The 20,996-nt window shown below is 41.8% G+C and overlaps 1 protein-coding gene across 1 annotated transcript in view; it reads right to left on the bottom strand.

Annotated features, from left to right (window-relative positions):
- The window catches only part of TRPC7 (transient receptor potential cation channel subfamily C member 7), a 71,386-nt gene that overhangs the window by 43,128 nt on the left and 7,262 nt on the right, over positions 1-20,996 (bottom strand). The window contains exons 2-3 of the mRNA XM_027682877.1: positions 19,815-20,592; positions 1,984-2,166 (exon numbers count right to left, since the gene is read on the bottom strand). Coding sequence (XP_027538678.1) covers positions 1,984-2,166; positions 19,815-20,592 — 961 coding nt within the window. The remainder of the gene's footprint in view (positions 1-1,983; positions 2,167-19,814; positions 20,593-20,996) is intronic.

The raw sequence follows: 20,996 nt of genomic DNA, 5'->3' as shown, positions 1-20,996 counted from the left end.
TATATATATTTATATATATAAACCTAGTATTTATGTATATATATTTATATATATAAACCTAGTATTTATGTATATAAACCTAAAAATACCTCTGAACTGAACAAAAAAGTTGCACCTGAAGTGCTTTGCCCTGTGAGGAAATCACTGTTGTGTTACTATGACACGAGGTCTTTGTTCAGCAGGTGTGATAAACATCAGTCTATTGTCATGTCACTGCCAATAACCAAAGCCATTTGTCTGAATGTGTCCCTGCCTCCCACAAATAAAACTACCTTAGAGCCAGCAGTTAAACACTCATCTTACACATATTGTGCTGAAGAAAACATGCTGAGAAGTGCTGACCTGAGGGTGGACAAGAGGCTGATGAATTATCATGTTTATATTCAAATTATAACTATCAGAATTAGTTTAAGGTTTGTTCTTGGTGAGCAGCAAGTTGCTGTGACCCAGAAAGGATACTCAGCTTTCCTGAGCACAGGAAGATATTTTATACATAAAAAGATCAAGTGGACATGACCTCCCAAGGATGCTTTAGGGCATTCCAAAAAGGTGCCCGTGAATACAGGGAAAGAAATGGAGGAATGTGCCTCTGAAAGCAGCTGAGCCAGGATGGAGGGATGAATGTGCTCAAAGCAGCAACTCCAGCTCGTGCTCTTGGTGTCTGAGGGATGACACAAATATTTAGGAGAATAAATGAGCAAAAATAGCACAGATTTCACCCATGGAAAAGCCTTGATGTTCTGACCAAAGTCCTGATGATTCCCGTGGGTCACTGGGGATTGTCCCTTGATGAGGTTCTACCTGTTCATTTTCTGAAGGGCACCAGAGCAAGGTTGGCTCCTGTCACCAAAGCAACAGTTTCAATAACTAAACTCGACCCAGTTTGGAACTAAGAGTGAGCTGAGATGTTCTGCTCGGTTTTGGTGATGGAACAATGCAGAGACACAACATCCTTGGAGAAAATATTTGGCTCCACAGCATGTGCTCCTGCGTGAAAGCATTTAATTTCAAACATGAGTTTGAAGATTCTCTTTAATTAATGGCTTTCATAACAGGAAAAGACCTTCTCCAGCCAGCACAGCAGCACAGTCAAGAGGCAAAAGGAAGCAGGTGGTGGGTGAGGGAGGGGGAAGAGGGAGCAGATGTGAGCCTGAAAATTTGGAACACTCTTCGAGTTCCATAGCAGGAGCCCAGTTTGCATCAATGCATATTGTGGAAGAAATTAATTGGGACCACCCAGACCTGGAATTTGCCAGAATAAAATTTTCCATTCACACAACACACTTCTGTGAAGCTGAAGAGGTGTTTTAAACACTTCTGGAATTTGTTTTTTTTTTCACTTTGCAAATAAGTGACTGTGATAAATAAATAATTTTGATTCGTGAAACAAATGGGTGATTACATAAAAATAAAACAAACGGATTGTAAAACTTAATTACACCCCCATAAAGAAATAAAACAGACCCTTACAAGGTCAAGGGGCCCTGAACCTCCCTACTATCCTAAGAATAAAACATGGTCTTTTTAGGTACCTGTTCGTCCAAGAATGCATGAATTATGACTGGTTGTAAAGATAATCATTTAGCTTTAGCTGTAAGAAAACCCATATATTAAATACTTAGCAAAAACCTGTAGAATGTATATGTATATGATATAATTAATATGCATGAAGTAGCTAAGATAAATACTAAATGTACCCTGTAGTAGGTGTGCAGATTTGGGAAACTGGTCCCCATTTCTGTCACCCAGCCGGCTGCTTGCTTTTACCATATAATAAACTCTTATTCAGAAATTTATAGAAACTCGAGACTTTGTTTATCACAGTGACAAAATGCAAACCAAGCCACAAAATGCTACAGTTCTCAGGACAGTCCTGGTGCCACTGAATTCTGTCTCTCTCATTTATGATTTTTCAGGTGACATCAGGGAAGCATCATTGCAATGTGAACACTTAATCACCAGGGAGCCAAAGGAATAATTTACCTTTTTGACCTCGTATTTGATGGCGAGTTTAATCCTGCTCAGGCTCGGCCGGTGGTGCTCAGGGTACAAGTGGATGTTGACATCTCCATTCAGAATGGCCTCCACCTCCTCAGTGTCCCTGCACAGGTCCAGCACCCCCACCACGAAGTCCTTGCATTGCATAGATAACTTCCGATAGTCATTCTGAGGGAAAACAGAAAAAAAACCCGAGTCATTTCATTCTTTAATTGATTATTTAATTGTGCACTCAAAAGAAAATTAAAGAAAAAAAAAGAAGAGGAGAGAACAATTGTGAGCAAAGTTACTTCTGCAAAACTGCTGCCTGGAAGAGGCAGAAAGCCCTTGATTTCATCCAGCATGTTGATGGTTTTTCACAAATATACACAAACTCCTCCAGGCTTAATTAGCAATGTTTCTATCAGCAGCATAATAGAATTGCACAGCATTGCAATAGAACAACTTTTACAGAACAACAAGGAAATAATTTCTAGGGAAATTTTGATTTTAAGCAATCAACTTATCTCTCTCCTCTCTGCGAGGCAAATCTCTAGGAATGTAAAACTCTGGCCAAAAAAAAAAAAACAGGTCCTGCTAACTGGTTAAAATATACAGCAAATATTTCAATTTAGGCTCTTTCCCAGTAATTCTGTCTTTAGAAGTTTCAGACTCGTACAACAAGCTAGAGCATCACACAGTGGTGTGTGTTCAAATGAATTATGTAGTTGTAATACCAATTTCAGCCTCAAATTTATTACCTTTGAATTTGGTTAAACAGTCCCAAAAGAGCATCCAGAGGATCTTTGTGTCACAGCATTCTCCAGGAATTGGGACTTCAGAAACTCAATATGATTTCCTATGAAATAATTTCACCTTTCAAGCCCAAATTACACTTATGGGACAGGAGTTAACAGATAGGTGACTTGACAGAGGGTTAGAAGAGTGATTTCACTGCCTTAAATTAAATTGTGATTGATTTTCACATGTTGGCACTCAAGAAACAAGGCAAGTGCCACCACCTGAGTAAATGTTGTAAATTAGAACACAATTAAGGCTACCACTAATATCATAACAAAATGGTGATATTAAAGGCTCAATGCAACAGGTAGAAATAATAAACCTAAGACAAGCTCTTACTGACTTGAGAGATCTTTTCAAATTAGGTTTGATGAGTTAATTAAATTCAGCAGCTTATCTAATTAAGCCAGCAGCCAAAAAAAGAAGATAGTTAAACCTGCCTTTGATGAAGTGATAAGGGTAACCTGGCTTTGTGCTTCTATGTTTTCTATTTTATTAATTCTATCATTTATGCATAGCAACATATCAGCCTTCCTTGTTAGACAAAGTTCCCAAAGTACTGTGCAAACATTCAATAATTAACAGCACAGTTTAAAATATGATGTTATTAGAGGTGGCTGAACCTCTTTGGACAGTTTTTCCCCCTCAGAACTGAGATGCTCTTGATAATGAATTTTGGAATAAGTGGGTTGAATGACTTTGTCGTAGGTTTGAGGTTGATTCTGCTCTGTGGGGGTGTGTCCCAACTTTGCTTTCCTGTCTGCTGAAGGCTGGGAAGAGCTGTCTCAGTTGGCACAGAGCAATGGAATAGTTGCAGGGAACCAACAGCCCCTCAGGGCTGGGATGAGGGTGTTCTGCAGAGAAGAGAAGATGCCATTTCTGAGGGGTTTAGGAGAAGGGGTTGAGGACTAGAGCTGGGGAATAGCCTTTGCTTTAGTGCTGAGACCTTCTGCAAGGTGAAACTTGGATGTTATCTGGCAAAAAGGTTGAAACCTTGGTTCCCTTTTCCCCCAGTAATCAGCCTGGATGTTCTAATTGTGTTGTTAATGGAGATCAGCAAGAACTTCAAATGTTCATTAAAAGGAGACATAAGAGAACAACCAGCAGATCCTTACCCAGATGAATGCCCCTTGCAGAAGCAGGGGCACCAAGGATCCTGTAAACGTGCTAAGTTAGTGCACTAAGATTTAAGGTGTTCTTATGGTTCAGAAAACGATGGTACATTTGCATCTAAATCTGGTACCTGAGCATTTTGTGAGATAAGGGTTTGTAGAGTGAATGTTTTCAAATGTGGGTGAAGCGAGGTCTGAAATGGAAATGAGAGACAGATTGTACTTTATGGCTTCAAAGTGCTCCTCTCAAATCAATTCCATGCTTTAATCTTCCCCACACCAAGATGAATTTCAATGAATAGAAAGCTTGCCTGTTCCCTGACAGAACAGATGACCAAACAAGAATATCAGCCTCAAAATAACCCCAGGAATGGTGAAGGACACCAATCATAGATAGATCTGAGAATAGATGTAGGCTTTGAATGAAATGCCTACTTGCCACAGGTAATGGAGATGCTTAATTAATGTTAAAAAACCACAAAGATGAGAACTCTGCTGAGCTTTAGTACCATTCTCTATGTTCTGTTTGCAAACTTCACATGCTTATCTCTTAACCAGCACATTTCAGGGAATTCTCATCACCACTTCCACATCACCTGAGCAACCAGTAAGTATTAGCTCAGATTATCTTTCCTCTTCCTTTAAGGAAAGCAGTTTAGTTTGCATCTAGAAAAGTGCTTCTAAAGCAACTGTAAATGGCACGTTCCCACCTGGCAAACTCCATCAAGGCCCAGCTTTATTCCCATCTCCAAGCCTCATGTTTTTACTGGTTCTGTGCATTTGCAGAGGCTAGGAATGATTTCCCCATTCAAAATTGTTTACTCTGATTTTTGAGTAGACACAAGCAGCCATGCAATCTACCCAACATAAAGGCTGTAGAAAGAAAAAATAAAATAAAATAAAAATAAAATAAAAAAAATAAAATAAAATAATAATAAAATAAAATAAAATATAGTGCCTTCAAGCAATTCTGCAGCCAGACAGAAGAGCAGCTTCCTGCTCTCAGGAGGCTGCTCATGTGTTAAGACAAGTCTCAATGATCACTGAACCTGCTGTGTCTTCTGATGATCCCTTTTACAAAGGCATTTGTCTCCTTTGTTCTGGCTTCTGTAATGCTCCCAGTCAGCACAGAAAATGCTGATCAGCCTGACAGTGAGAACACGGCCACTCAGGGACTCTCCTCCTGTCAGTGTGTTTCTATCTTCAAGCATGTTATTGGCTGTATCTTTACCCTAAAACCCGAGTTTAGCAGAGGACTGGCAGCCAGGCTTCTCCTGATCCTGGTCTGAAGGTGTATTTTTGGTGACACAAGCAGGAATCCTGTACCTGCACCTAAAATACTGAATTGCAAGTTGTGACACGCGGTGACAACCTCAAGGAAGCCAAGAAGATTTATTTACAAGCAGCATCCAAGCTCTCTTGGTGTATGTGCCAGCACTGTGTTTTTCACACATTTCCCTGTGTTCCACACATTTGGAAGCATCCAAGATCCTGGATTCCCCACACAAAGGAGTGCTGGGACAGTGGTGGGGCTCTCTTTGGCACAGGACAGAAGGCTGCATCCCCAGGACAAGGTTAGAGAGGCGTGGGAGGAAGAGGAGGAGAACCAGGATGCACTTCCAGATATTTCCAGATACTGGTGACCAGTGACAGGACCTGAGGGACCAGCTGGATATTAGAAAAATATTCTTCCCCCAGACTGTGTTTGGGCACTGGAAGAGGCTCACAGCACCTGACAGAGTTCAAGACACATTTGGACAACTGTCTCAGGCACAGGGGGTGACTCTTGGGAATGGCCAGGAGTTGGACTCGATGATCCTTGTGGGTCCTTTCCAACTCAGATTATTCTGTGATTCTCTGAGGTTCTTGTTGCACCAAGGTTTCTGAAGATCAGGAGATGGAGGGGTCGGCAGCCACTGTGTCTTGGGGTGCAAAGGGGCAGTCCCCACTTCCCCACTGCCCTGCCAGCCAGATTCAGCCCCTCAGCCAGGCACTTCATGGTCCTCCTGGTCTAAATATATCTTGAAGAGAACCATCTGCTGCCTGGACAGCAAGTGGAGATCACCAGTTGTACCACAACAAGAAACCCAGGGCTGGAGACACAAACTCCAGCTCAGTCCTTCTGTCAGCCCTGCAAAACCACACACAGGCAACCACAACAACCCAAACCTTCCTGGGGGCCCCAATTAGCTCCCACATCAGAGAAGCCCGAGGATTATGAGGTTCATAAAACAGATGGATCTTCACAGGAATGAAAACTGCAAATCACACATGAGGGATGCTGGGGCCTCATCCTGACAGGCTGAGTGCTGCCAGGCCTCAGGGAGGAAGATGAAGGGTACAACTAAAGTGCTCCAGAGAGCCAGTCTGCTTCAAATAACATCAAATAACACACGACCAGAATTTGATTTCCAATAGAGGCAGCGAGCAGAGCGGGATGGGGATAGTGCCTGAGAATGTTACAATATCATTTTTTAAAAACTGGAACATTAGAAAAGGATTCCAAATTAGTCATTTCCTGCTTCTTCTAACACTGTTGTGCATGTGGAGTTAAAAATGTCTCATTTTGCTGTTTTGAAAAGGCTGATGGTGCTTGTCATTCACTGCAATTTCTCCGAGTACCCTATTATTATCTGTTGATTATGTTCTAAATGAACTCTGTCATGTCTCCACATCTGTTCAAAACCAATCAGATTTTTTTCAGAAAAGTGCTGTTTCGGGTCAGAGGGATGGAGTTTGAGTAAAAAGTTAAGTGAAATAAGAAAAAGTAAGACCAGGAGCCTGTCTGGTGTTTCTGGGTAACATTAAATTTGCTGTGCAAATGAAAGCACAGAGTCTCTTTTTATGTTTCCTCAAGCTCTTGGCTCTTTGTATTCAATCTACATCACACACACACATATATCAAGGAGAGAAATATTGCATTGCTTAGATTAGCATTTTGAGAAGAGGCAGCAGAAAAAAAATATGGAGAAATAATTCTGTAAACACGAACAGAAAACTCCCCTAAATAAAAATGCTGGTAGAAAGAAAACAAAGATGTGAGAAGGGGGGGAAAGCAGAAAGATTATATGCTAGATTTGAAATGAAATTGTTAAACAAACCATCATGTCAAATATTCAAAATGCTTATAAATATTTACCAATTAGATACCACATGAAATATGCACAAGCCGGTAGAGAAAAGCTGTAGGACAAATTTCCTTCTGGGTATTTACACTGTCTGTGACTGGCCATATGTTTGGGAATGAAATAAAAGCACAAGGGCTGTGGGAGAGAAGACGAGGAGAGAAGATGACAGGAAAGGGTCCTGCACTGATCCTGCTCCTGCAGCCTTGTTATCCTCTGAGATGCACCTCCCAAAGAGCTCTGCCAACTGTGCACTCACTGCTGGCACTTCTGAACAGAGCTGAGTGTGTTCCTATTGTCTCCAGACTAAATGCCTACACGCACAGGCTGTGCCAAGGCTGTACAGTTAATTTTCCAGAGAGCACATCCAGTTGGTTTATGTTCTCTTGCTCCTTAAGTGGCAGCACGTCAGCGAGTGATTGGAGCTCTGGGGGTGCTGTGTCATCCCCAGTCTCTGAATTCAAAGCCAAGTGCTCATTCCAAACGTTTCTCTGCTCAGGTGCACGTTGCTCAGTGTGTCTGGGAGCAGGGACAGATGTCCCCGTTTGTTTGTGGAATGATCCAGACCTTGACTTCTTCATCTCCAGAGAGAATAACAAGCAATCTGTTCATGTGCAAGAGTCTGACGTTTCCAAAGTGTGTCTCTGTTGCTTTCCAAGCCATTTGGCCCCGTCTAACTGGAGCCAAGTTAAACATGGCAGTGGTTTGTTCCCTGGAGTGGCAGAGCAGAGGGGCCTCCAGGCAAAGGGGAGCTCAGATCCCATCAGGAGACACTGAGAGATGTGTCCAATAAAAGAGCCCAAGGACAAAACAGAGCTCTGCCTGTGCTGACATTATTTTTGTCCAGAGAAGCCCAGGAAACAACAATGTGATTTGACTGAGGACGAAAAATGATGTGACTTTCCACGAGCTGTGAAAACAACATCCCCTGCATCGTTTCAGTGGCAGTTGCACTGACTGATTTACCATACAACTTTTCTTGGTGGTTCTTTTTTTCTCCTCAGCTTTCCAGCTGCAATTCATCTCTTCATTTGCACTGCAGAAGCTCACCTCTGAGACAGTACATCCCTCCACCCAGGGGACAGAGCAGTAAGGGATCAATCAAACCACCCACTTTGGATTTCACCTCATACCTGGTAAAATACCTATTGACTGGTGGATATGTGGAATCCATAAAGAAGCAGCCGAAACGCTGTTAATGGTTTCACTCAGGGAGTTAGAAAATCCCTTAAAATTTGTTACTGTGCTTTTACAGCATCATTTGCAGGTCCAGGCATGTGTGGAATCCTCAGCAAGAATATTCCAAGAGCTTTAAAGTGAGAATTGTCAAAAGCAGTAGAAAAGACATTTGCACCTCCCGGTTTTATTTCTACTCGTTTGTGCTCTGCCTCTAATGAATCTACCAATTCTACCAATAATTTCTTCTGGCAAATTAATCATTTTTGTGATAAATGCATCTCCTCTGGGACCAAAACCAATGGATAAATTTAGGAAGCTCTTTCCATCAATAAAAACATTGGAAAAGGAAAAATATTTTACTTTGATATCCCCTTGAAACAACTCCTTTAAATGTTTTGTTTTGTTTTGTTTTTCTTTTTTTTTCTAATCTAAAGTCAATGGATGGATTATTTGGGGATATAGAGCCAGGAATCCATTAAAATACTCCTAAGATAAAGTTAAGGACTGAGACTGAAAACAATTCCTCTTTAAGCAAAGTTTTAGATTCCCTTAGCATAAGAAATTTCAGAATCAGTCCACTCTCAACATTTTGTATCAGTTATACTGATTTTTTTTTTTACTATTTGAAACTTAAAATAAGTTTTCTTTACCTGTGAACTCTCTGTACACTAAAATGAATGGATCAATTGCCTTATCTAAAGTACAATCTTTTTTTTAGTAACTAAGAAGTTGCCAGAAGAACACCTCCATCTCCTCTGCTCCTTCCCCACAACCTCACCTTCAGCGTGACAGGCACCATCCCCAAGCTCCTCCAGAGCACAGAAACACCAGTGCTATTCAGCAGAGGACTAACACCCTATTCTGAGCCTCTGAAGATATTTAATTAACTTGGAACAGAAATTATGTTGCTTGACAATATTTTTTTTAAACAGGAACATTTCAAACCTCAAGGTTGGCACGGCAGCTTTTCAGCCTGAGATGGCATTTGATGCTCGATGTTTCTTTTCCTGTCACCTCAGCTGGCTTTCAAACACACATCACAAATAAACCATGTGCTTCTGATTCCTCAACTAAGTGAAAGGTGGTTTTTGTTTTCCTTGCAGATTTCCCTAAGCTCATTTGAGTGTTTATCCTGGAACACCTGTTTTCAGAAGATAAACTATCAAGTCCCTGTCCAAGGACAGGCTGTGCTGAGGTGTTAACTGAGTGCTTGGCATGCAAAATGTGGGGAATACACTCATTTGGTGAAGGGGAGGGTCCCTCTCCCCATGTCCTGTCAACAGCTTCTCTTTCTCAAGTGCAAACCACACATGTCAAAATAATACTCGATTAATTTGCTTGTTGAAGAAGAGTTTAGGATCTGTTGATATCAACAGTAAAATCAAGCTCATGATCATCCAGTGCAAGACTCCAAATCCCTCTCCATAGTTTTCAAATATCTACTGGTTCCTTGTGTAGGGACAAAACACTGAGAAACAGTTTTTCTTATTTTTAAAAACAAAAATGCCCCTTGCATTAGAGCCTTCCTTACAGCCTTACTTTTGTCATCATGCAGAAAGAATCCCTCTTTTAGCCCAGGAGCATTTCACGAGGGAAGGAGCTGGGGTGAACATTTCCTTGACACCTATTCTGTTTTCAAGAGAGCATTTCCACATGAGACAGTGGGCAGGAAATCATAGAATCATAGGATCACTAGGGTTGGGAAAGACCTCCAAGATCATTGAATCCAACCTTTGACTTCATATCCCAAGCCCATCAAACCATATCACAAAATGCCACATCTACTCATTTTCTGAACACACCCAGGGATGGAGATTCCACCACCTCCCTGGGCAGCCTCTGCCAATGCTTAGTCACTCTTTCAGTGAAGAAATTTTTCTTAATATCTGACCTGAACCTCTCCTGGTGCAAATTGAGGCCTTTTCCCCTTTTCCTATTGCTTGTTCCCTGGGAGAAGAGGCTGACACTCACCTCACCACAACCTCCTTTCAGATAGTTCTGTACCTCTGATGTGACAGAGCTATCAAAGCACAGAAGTTACCTCTGGGCCAAGCTCCTCATTCCACATGCCATCCATGCTTTTCCTCCCTGACATTTTCCCATATTTATTACATTCCTGATCTGTCTGTTACAAGCTCCACTGGGAAGGATTTCCATTTCCTATCCAATTTGAGATGGAAAAGATAGTTTCCCTTGCACTAACTGCATTAGCTGCTCTCCTTCAATTGTGGGGCTCTTTTCAGCTCAGCTGAAATCTGCGTTTACTGAAAATCAGGTGGGAAAAAAATAGATTCAAATTTAAAGCAATTTTTTGCTCAACACAGCTTCATTTTTCCCCTAAGTTGAGCTTCACCTGCAGCTTGCTTAAGGAGCACATTTATGTGTTCAAAGGTGCTTGTGAGTCCCTTCTCTCATGGGAATTTTGGCTGCAAACAGCACGTGCATATCAGGACAAAGACTCCTCCTAAATCCCTTCTTCAAGTGAATGTTGCCTTAACTGCAAGCCATGATGCAGATTTTATGGATAATTAAAATAACCATATGTTTTCCAGGTCTCAAACAGCCAACTATCACAGTTCTCAACGTCCAGCAAGAACAGCTCCTTATAGAACCAGTCACAAGCATCAGAGTGGATGAAATTCTGGTCCCCAGAGCACATAAGCAGCAACCAAGCACTTTGGAAAAACGTGATCCCAGCTGCAGAGTCCTGGCACAGAGCACCCCTGACCATATGGAAATCAGCCTCTCTCTAAGAAGAGCAGACAGAAGTCATGCTGCAGAACTTTCCAGAGCAGAAATATGAATATAAAAAGTACATAATTATATTTCTCTGTTCTGAAACGAGTTCAGATCCTGGGGTTTGGACAGTGAGAATGAAATCAGTTTGACAATGCGCTATTTCCATGCTGTACTGGTGAAAAATTCCCAGCAGCAAATTATATTCCAGAAAATTGACATTTTTTACCATGTAAAAGCCAAAAAACCCCCATAAATACTGTAGTACCTAGCAGCACTTTGTGGCAATATAAAATTGCTTGTATACCACTCCTGTTTATCCACAATTCACTGGATAATCTGCCTGGACACAGTGAGCATGAGTTCATTATAATTATCTACACCAACAACAATTAAAATCACAATGAGTGAGAGATTAAATCACTTCCCATCTGCATCCTCTTTAATGTCAGACTTGAGATCCTCAGAATGTGTTACTTGGTTTACATTCATTAATATGATATTAATTCCCTGCAGTGCCTTGGAAAAACGTACCTGGCTCCATCCTTCCATCTGCTGATCTGACATTATTATTCTATCGGAGCAATCATCCTAATTATGCTCATTTGTAGTTCCAGTAGATACTCACAGAACAGTGAGCAGTCATCTTGCTCATATAAACCTCCTGGCTCTTCACTGTTCCCAAAACCCCAGTGCTGATACCAGCTGAATGCTTGGGCATTTGGTGTTACTAATTAAACACAAAGCTCACCAATATTGCATTGGACTGATGTCACAGGAGTGAGAGCAGCCTCCTCTGCCTGTTTTCCTCACCAGTGATTGCATTTTGGAGTTCTGACAAGTGCCTTCTTTAAGGTGGACCCTTCTTGGTGTCGCTTACGGCCAAGGGGGGGGAGGAGGGGAATTGTGTCATATTGAGAAAATTCTCTCAGGAGGATGGTGGGTGTGCAAGGACAAGCTCAAAGCCAGAGGAGCTCTGTCCTCATTGCAGAGGATCCAGTGACTGGGATGGAAAGGGCCAACAAGTCTTTCCTTTCAAACAGCTCTGCTGCTTCCTTAGGTGACACATTCCCATTGCTCTCCACTTCCCACCGAGCTGGTGAACCCACCTGTTGTCCCACTAATGATTCTAAGGGGATCCCATGTTATTTTATATTTTTATGATCATGTCTGCTGCTCCCTTGAACTGGAATCCTGCTCTGGGGATGTTGTGTTCAGTCAAGCTGGAAGCACCAAGCTGTTAAGTGCTGCAGTTGCAATGTTGTTCATCCTTAACTGGGCAGGAGTAAAAATTACTTCCCAGGGAGCTGTAAAAGGCAATAAACATTGCACTGATGGTGTGCAAACTGGCATTGGTAAAAACCTCACTTGCAGCAGCATCACAGGAAACAAAAGTATCCCAGCTGTACTCTCTGGGAGGGTCAAATATTTCCAGGGTTGCATCTGTCTTGTCATCTCCAAATGTCAAAAGTTTCCTCCAATTTTTTTTCTTATTTTCTTTTGAGGGGACCAAAACCCTTAAGGTATTATTTAAACTATTAAATTTTCTTACACTGATGCATTGTCTGTGCTTTGATGTGGAAAAGAATCTTCTTTCCCCTCCACTCTTTCAAAAGAGAGACATGGGCTGGTTCCCCTGGGAAAGTGAAGAGATCATTTTCCTGCAGAAAGTATTTTGGCAACTTTTAAAGAGGTTTTCTTTTTTTTTTCTTTTTGACTAAAGTTGGCTGGAAGATTTTAACAACAATACCACTCATAAAATAGATTAAATAACACTGTAGGCATTGGACATTACCCAGTTTTGTTTGTGCTGCCACCAGGGTTACGACTTCCATGAGTAATGATCTTACTTTTTCCAGGTGTGGATTGTAGATGCTGAGTTATACCTTTCACTACGAATCACAGCATCTGCTACTCTTCTTGACTGTAAATAGACACAGACAGATGCTGAAATACCTCCCCACACAGAGATACAAATCTGTTTTTTTCCAGGACAGCTCCAGGCCATCCCTGCTTTGGCATCGGTTCTGCACCCCTCTGAAAAGCTTTGGGGATTTTCTTCCCCTGCAACATTTGAAAACCATTTTGCTTGGGCAATGTGCCAGGCAGAAGGGAATTTAATCACACCACCTAAAAAAAAGCACTTACAACAACAGCTCTCAAAACATAAAGGATATTTCTTAATGTATAAATGTTTAAAGAGAACAATAAAATCATTGCAGATTTGGTGGGTTTTAAGACCAGAAGGGTTTTCTACGTCCTTTTTCCACAGTCTCTGCTGCATATCCATGCAAAACATTGCAATTAATTAATTTAGCTCTCAAGACAAAGTCAGTGCAGCATCTATTATTAGTGAATTTGTATTTGAAAAAGAACAGCTTAGAGAATGAGTTCCTTAAGCACAGAATGAGTCCCACTCACTGAGCCAAACACTAGTTTCACTACAAGGCTTAAATATATTCTCCTTCTCCCAGGCTATTTCCATTATTGCTTTTCATTTACTCTCTTATTTTAATACCTAATTTGTTCCAACAAGAAGTTAACCTTCTAACAATAGGAAATTTGTTTTCCTGCTTTACTGGGACTTGATTCTCTCCCGTGTTATGAGCTGGGTAATTGGTTGTACCTGTTTATGCATTTGCTTTGCACAAGTGAAAATTGAAAAAAAGAAACATAGGTTCTAAATGCACGTGTTTTCAAGGCAGTGGGGGAAATTGGCTTGTAGGTGGGAGGGGAAAAAAAAAGATCAGGTTTTTTTTTTTACACCAAACCACATCCTTGACTCCATCAATATGAAAAAATAATGTTCTCACTAAAGACTGACCTGGAAAAGTTCATATCCAAAAAACTACCACTTGGGAATAGTGACTGTTCATATACTCACAGGTATTTGTAATGGTGATGCTTCATTTTCCAAACAGATACTAGGTAAGTTGATGGTTGTGCAGGAGAAAATAAAAACAGTAGTAGTAAAAGGCAATGAATATATTCTACCTATCAGACCAAATTTCTTAAGTTCCCTTCTGTCTTCTCCTCCTCAAACCCAGCTAAGTGAAACAAGGAGAAGAAGATAGAAGTTGCATGAGTAAAAAGATGACTTCTTTAAAAATAAAAAAACCTGTCTGGAAGAAAAAAATAGCAAAGAACAGAAATTCTTGAAAATTAAATGGAAATCTAAACAAAGGCCATATAAACCCACTAAAGCCTCAGAGAGCAGCTTGTTGAAAAAATAAATATGAGTCATAAAATATATCAGAAGCAAGATGTCTGCCAGAGAGCACGTTGAGGCCAGAGATTATGGAGGGATTAAAGGATCACTCAAGGAAGAATGGGGCAGAGCAAGAAAATTAAGTGATTGATTGACAGAAGTGTGTCCATGGGGTTAATTAGGGAGGTTCCCACAAAAATTTCTGGGTTTAATGGGAGATGAGCTACAGGCACTGTCTCCCACCAGTCAGTCCTGAGGGGAAACAAATCTGAGAGTCTGCTCAGTTTGGGAGAGTTTCTAAGTGCAGAGTTCTAAGCAGAGTTTTTAAGTGCAGCCTTGCTGGTGGTTTCCAAGAAATTTTCTCTTTCCAAGTCCACTGCCACCCTCCATTCTCACAAAGTATTTTTCCTTTCTACTACTTTGCTTCTCAATATTTTCTGCTAGTTCCTATTTTTTATCACTCACTCAAAAAACCAGCAGTCTAATAATGATTTTTCAGTCTCCAGCATGGAGCCAGAAATACCCAGAAAATTGCCAAGGTCATTTCTCTTAGGAAGTTTTAAGTTAAGCACATCCTGTGAAGTTAACAATTCATAGGTGGGAAAAAAGTTGGGACTGGAGCAAGAGCCAGGAATGGCAGATCATCCCTAACAGCTACAAGTCATGGAGTCTCCAGTTTTGCCACTCCTTTAGGGAGAATTTAGGGATCTGAGACTCACCTGGGTGTGATGGTCACCTGCCCACAGAGGCTCTCAGCTGGGACCTGCTTTTGGATCCCAACAGCTTTTAGGGGAAGGACAAGAGTTAGAAGAAAAGTGACAGCAAGAAGCAAAAAATTTAGGAATTAAACATGTAACACTGTAGTAAATGAACTGAGAGTGTGGGTGGGATTGGTAAACAAAGACCACACACTTTATGTCCTCAGGTGGTAGTTTGGATCCTGCCTTCAGCAATGTTTTAATCAACAGGAGCTGAGATGTCTTTTACCAGTTATGGTTGGTGAGATCTGTTCTAAGCCTCTGTTGTGAGTCTCTAATTTGATTTGTCTGGATGGAATGGAATGAATTGGCTGACTTTCCTCATCAAAGGGATGTTTCCTGACACACACAAGCGTGGGGTCCAATTTGAGAGCATGCAAGGCTGGAAAACAGACCTGGGAGTGGAGTGGGATCTCACCAGAAATGGGAGTCCACGGTCACAGCTTTAGGAAGAGGAATCAGAGCTGTTATTCCGAGTTTCACTCCATTTCCAGGACAGGGACTGTGATATTAAACCTGCTACTGCATTTCCTGCAGGCTGGTTGCTGGAAATTCAGTCCCCCAAGGGTTTTGACCGACATATAAAAATGATTGTGTTGACTGTGCTTCTAATATTCCAGTTTTAGAGATGAGTCACCTGGCTGGGAACAGCTGGGAACTGGAGACATCTGCATATGGTTGCACCCCAAGCTGACATGGGGGAGATGGATTTCACTGGGCCAGAGAGGAGAGCATTTCTCACAGCCTGGCTCAGGGGTGATGACTTGTTCCAATGGACAAATCCTGGCTGTGCTGCTCATACTGGAAGTGACATCAAGCTTATTTATACGAGCAAAACAAACAGAATCCACTGGTACATGACAGAAGGATTATTTGCTTTATGACTCAGGCCCAGGGTCTGCCAACTTGGAAAGAAATTGGAGTGTACACAGGTTATTTCTTTTTCTATTTGAGCAAAAGAGAGAGAAAGAGAGGGGAGAATTCCTCCTCTGCGGGCACTGCCAGGCTGCCATTCAATGTCTTCTCCCTCAAAACAGCTTCATATTTTAATCACTACCCTCATGTCTGTTTTCCACCCTTCATGGAAATCTACAAAGCACATTAACTTTGTCCTGTATTTCTGTTTTAATCGTACTTTTGATTTTTAATTAAAATGCACTTCTCAGCTTCCCACCCAGCTGTTCTTGCAGTCTGCAGAAGAATGGTCACTAGGAACCCTCCAATCCACACAGGATGGAAGCTTCCCCTCTCTTTCCCTCTTTCCAAGGGCAATACAGATGAAGGGATAGTCCAGTGGACTAAATCAGCTCCCAGTCTGTATTGCCCTTGCTCCAGTGGATATTGGTTGGTGCTTTCTTTAAACACAAAATGAAAACTGAAAAGAGAGAGAAAGTTCCTAATTTTGAGCTTTGGAGTGGGATATATAAAAAATGGCAAAGCACTTAATTGAGGTTGTTTTTTTTCAACTTGGAATGCCCCCACTCCAGAACAATATCATGGCACAAAGACCTGCAAACACACACAGGGACTCTGACTTTTACTTCTCTTTTTTTCTGAAACATCAGAAATTCACCTCTCAGAGATTTCCTACTCACCCCCTTTCTACATGAGTTGCAGCCACATTGACAGTATTTTCAGCAGAAACAACCAGTGTCACATTTTTCATCTTAATTTGGGGAGGAGGGCTTTATTTATTTCTTGTAGACTCCTTTCAAAACTATCATAGCAATGTTTTTTTCTCCAATTAATAAGAAAACCTTTTTGCAACGTTTTGCAAAGCTATTTCATTAGAACTGCGGGGTAATTGCTGAATCTTAGCAACTTAGGGTGAGAACAAACTATTCAGCTACTGCTGACAAAAAAAAATTAATGGATAAATGGATTTTCACCCAGAAATCTTCACTGGAGTCTCTCTCCAACTGTGGCCAACCACAGCTGATGCAACTTTTCTCCTTCAAAGTGGCTGTTTTTTTCACCTTTCATACATGTAAAGAGGTAACTCACCTAAAAAAATCATGTTCTCTAAAAAACACAGCACATGCATTTTCATTTTGATGTGCAGGAAGGTGCTATTGCATCAGATATTTAGGGCAGCAAGCAGCAGGGAGAGACACAGCATTTGTATTTTAATTAGCTCATGCCAGGAGTTTCTTCAGAGGTTACTAAATTACTATTTGTCCACCTACATTATTAAAATCTTGTGTCTTTCCACTTCAAGGACTCTCTGTACTTCCTGAGAACTGTGTTGCTGCAATTGCATATTCTTCTTAAATAATGTTCTTAAATAATCCCAAGCGATAATTTTATGAATCTGTTCCGTGCCAATTGTAATAATGGAACTTCAGCAATTAAAAGATAAAAATTCTAGGAAAGCACTATTTTAAACACAAAAAAGCCCTCCAGAGCTTGTTTGATTTAATAAATATTCGTCATGTGTGGGCTTCTCAAACACATTTTTAGCAATTGTGTTCTTTTCTCAAAATAATTTCTCGAATTATCATGTTCTATGAAAAAAAGCCCATTGTTTTATCCACTTCACATCACACTGATGATGTTAACAAAGACAAATATTTTTGCATAAATACATACCTCTGAGGGGTTTTTTTGCTACAGCAAGAACACATTAGAATCTTGAGAAATCTCTTATTTCTGGAAGCATTTATATACTAAAGGAATGTGACCTTTTTCAAATAAACTGGTGGTGTGGACACTTCTGAGGTACTTCACTGCCACAGGTTGATGTGTCTTGCACAGAACCTTCCAAAAAGGCAGTGGAATTGGAAAACCTTCCTGGACATGCAGTAATTTGGCAAAGGGTTTCTAATGTTTGGTTTGTTTTTTTCTGGTATTGATTTATTACCATCCATTTTCCAGTGCTGGGGAGATACAACCACCACAAGACTATCCAACATTTCCTTGCTGCTTTGCTTTGCTCCTGGAGGATTCATGGCCCTGCCAGTGCCAGTCTAGACCCCGCTGGCAGCTCCATGAACAAAAGGAAGGATTCTGGTAGAGATCAATTTATTTTTCTGCAGCAAGACACTTCTCAGAAGTGACAGCCATGCAATCCTGGGGCTGCTCACAATGTGTGGTTTTCTACTGAAAACAAGCTGGAACATTAATGAGATATTAATGTCAGCTATGGGTGTGAGCCTACAACATTCTCCCACTGGAGCAACACTCACTCAAGCAATCAGATTCACTGAACCCAAGGAAGTTGCTTCATTAGGGCTGGATTCAAGTAAAACCTTCCCTTTCAACTACTGTTGCAATTCTGCTACACACAGGTAAAAAGAGTTTGCAAAGTTTTGCCCTGGTTTTATCGCCAAAAGAGCTCAGTGGTTTGGGATTCTTTTCCTGTTAGAGAGTTAATTAAGTGTTGCAAAGCCTGAGAATATGTTTTCTTCTTACTTTTAAATTGGAAAGCACGGGGGCAGAGAATCATTCAAGTTGGGAAAGCCCTCTAAGATCATCAAGTCCAACTGTTCACACCAAGGTCTCCACTAAACCATGTCCCAGACTGTTCCATCCACAGTCCTTTAAATCCCTCCAGGGATGGTGACTCAGCCACTTCCCCGGGCAGACTGTTCTAGAGCTTGACAACCCTTTCAGTGAAGAGATTTTTCCCAATATCCAATCTAAATCTCCCCTGGCACAGCTGGAGTCTGTTTTCTCTTGTCCTGTCACTTGTTACCTGTGAGAAGAGACTGATTCCCCCCCGGCTCCCCCCTGCTGTCAGGGAGTTGCAGAGAGCAAAAAGGTCCCCCCTGAGCCTCCTTTTCTCCAGGCTGAGCCCCCCCAGTTCCCTCAGCTGCTCCTGCTGCTCCAGCCCCTTCCCCAGCTCTGTTGCCCTTCTCTGGACTCACTCCAGCCCCTCAAAGTCTTCCTTGGAGTGAGGGGCCCAAAACTGAACCCCAGCCTCAAGGTGTGGCCTCACAGTACCCAGCACAGGGGAATAATCTCTTCCCTAGTCCTTTACAGCAAAGAGCTCCAAGTCCTGAAATGGGTGCTTTAACACATGATTACCTTCCTAAATTAAAAATAATGTACTCCTGGCCAGAATCCTACCCCAGGTAACTCACAACCTGGGCTTTATTACCCCAGAGTCACTGATTGTAGCTGCACAATAGTCGTGAGTCAGAAAACAGTTTCGTGTTGATAACTGAGCCACTGAAAATGAGGTTTTTAATGACTAATTTATTTTAGAAAGAGAGACAATGCTATTTATGTCATGTAAATGACTTAGAGAAATAATTCAAATGACATTGGACATTTACAAACTCATTATGATAATGGAAATCTTGAATAACTTGTAAGAGTTCTGCAAGTTCCACTGTTATGTTTGGTATGATTATAAATTTCATAACAATCTCTTGATTGTTTCTCTTTCCCCTTTTTCGTGAAATTCATCATATACAGATGCAGTACCAAACCATTAAGATGCAATGCAATTTAAATTATTACACAAAGAAGCAAAATTGTTTGATTTATACCTTTTATCCTTGTAACAGAATTAGATGTACTGGATTCTTAACCATTAAACCAGGTTCTGGAGCTCTGCCTCTGAAATAGATTGCTCAATTAAAAAGACTTACCTTTCTTACAAAGAATGAAGCTCCATTTTTGAAATAATCTGAATTTTATTCCTGCTGCAGACTTGGGATTCTAAGCAACCACTAGAAACTCCAAGTGAGGATGTTTCTGCTATAAAATGCAATATTCAGTTCCAAGCATTTATTAACTGGAGAATGACAGTGATCTGAATCTATGCATAGATGACACATCTGGCAGCCTCTGCCAGTCTCTCTCACTCCCCCACCCCCTCAAACAGCAAACCAAAATTCGATCAAACATGTAAAACACGCAATAACAGCCTGGACATTTTCAGCCCAAGGAAAAAGGCGCAGCGGGAAATTACCTTAAATTCAGTTTCAATGTTGGCTAGCCTGGCCAATTCATTGCTTAGCTCTAGGGCAGTAAGGACAGGGTCTTCACTGGAAAGGGACAAATAAGCAGCACTGGCTAATCCTTTGTAGGCATTCATTCTGGAGCGGGAGTGGCTAAAGGAGTCCTTCCTCTGCTTCTCGATACATTCGTTGCACTTGCAAAAATAGTCGTGGGGCCTCTCGATGCGCGCGCCCTTGAGGAGCAGGATGTGGACGATCTCGTACTCCTGGCAGTGGGCGGCGAGGATGATGGGGGTGATGTCGTGGGAGAAGCGAGTCCCGTCCTCGTCGTAGGCGTAAAAATCGTCGTCTCGGAGCTCCTGCTCCAGGGGGCTGAGCGTGAGGCGCTGCCCCTGCGCGAAGGCCGGGTGGTTCAGGATGGCCTCCACGATGCGCACGTAGCCCTTGCTGATGGCCAGCAGGAGGGCGTCCCCCACCCGGGCCAGGTTCTCCTTCTTGAGGAGCAGCTCCGTCACCTCCAGGTGCTCGTTGCCCACGGCCAGCTGGAGGGCGTTCTGCCCCATGTAATCGACGCAGTTGAAGTTCAGGGTTTTGGATTCCTCCAGCATCTTCCGCACCACAGGGATGTTGCCATATTCCGCGGAGTCGAGGAAACGCTCCTCCTCCGCCGTGAGGCTGGTGCCCTTCTCATTGAACATGTAGGCTGGGCCCCGGATGGCCTGTCTCCGGCCCTTCTCCCGGAGCGTGGTGTGCCTTCGATGCATGGTTTTGGGATTGCTGCTCCTCAACCTGCAGAAAACCACAAAGGAAGGCTGGTTAAGAGAGTCATAATTTCACATTATCTGAAATAACGGTAGAAATGTCTCCTAATGATCAGGTCTTGCTTGCTCTTTATGGTCAGAGTTTGCTACTTAAAATCATTTAGGACACATGTGAGTGTGCCTTCGATGCGTAGTTTTGGAATTGCTGCTCCTCAACCTGCAGAAAACCACAAAGGAAGGTTGATTGAGAGAGTCATCATTTCACATCATGTGAAATAAGGTTAGAAATGTCTCCTAATGATCAGGTCTTGCTTGCTCTTTATGGCCTGAGCTGGATGCTTAAAATCATTTAGGATACATGTGAGTTTGCCTTCGATGCATGTTTTTGGAATTCAACCTGCAGAAAACCACAAAGGAAGGCTGGTTGTATTC

This window comes from Neopelma chrysocephalum, unplaced genomic scaffold (genome assembly GCF_003984885.1).
Source record: "Neopelma chrysocephalum unplaced genomic scaffold, ASM398488v2 Primary Assembly neopelma1_63, whole genome shotgun sequence".
Taxonomy (NCBI): Eukaryota; Metazoa; Chordata; class Aves; order Passeriformes; family Pipridae; genus Neopelma; species Neopelma chrysocephalum.
This window is presented reverse-complemented; position numbering and strand designations above follow the sequence as displayed.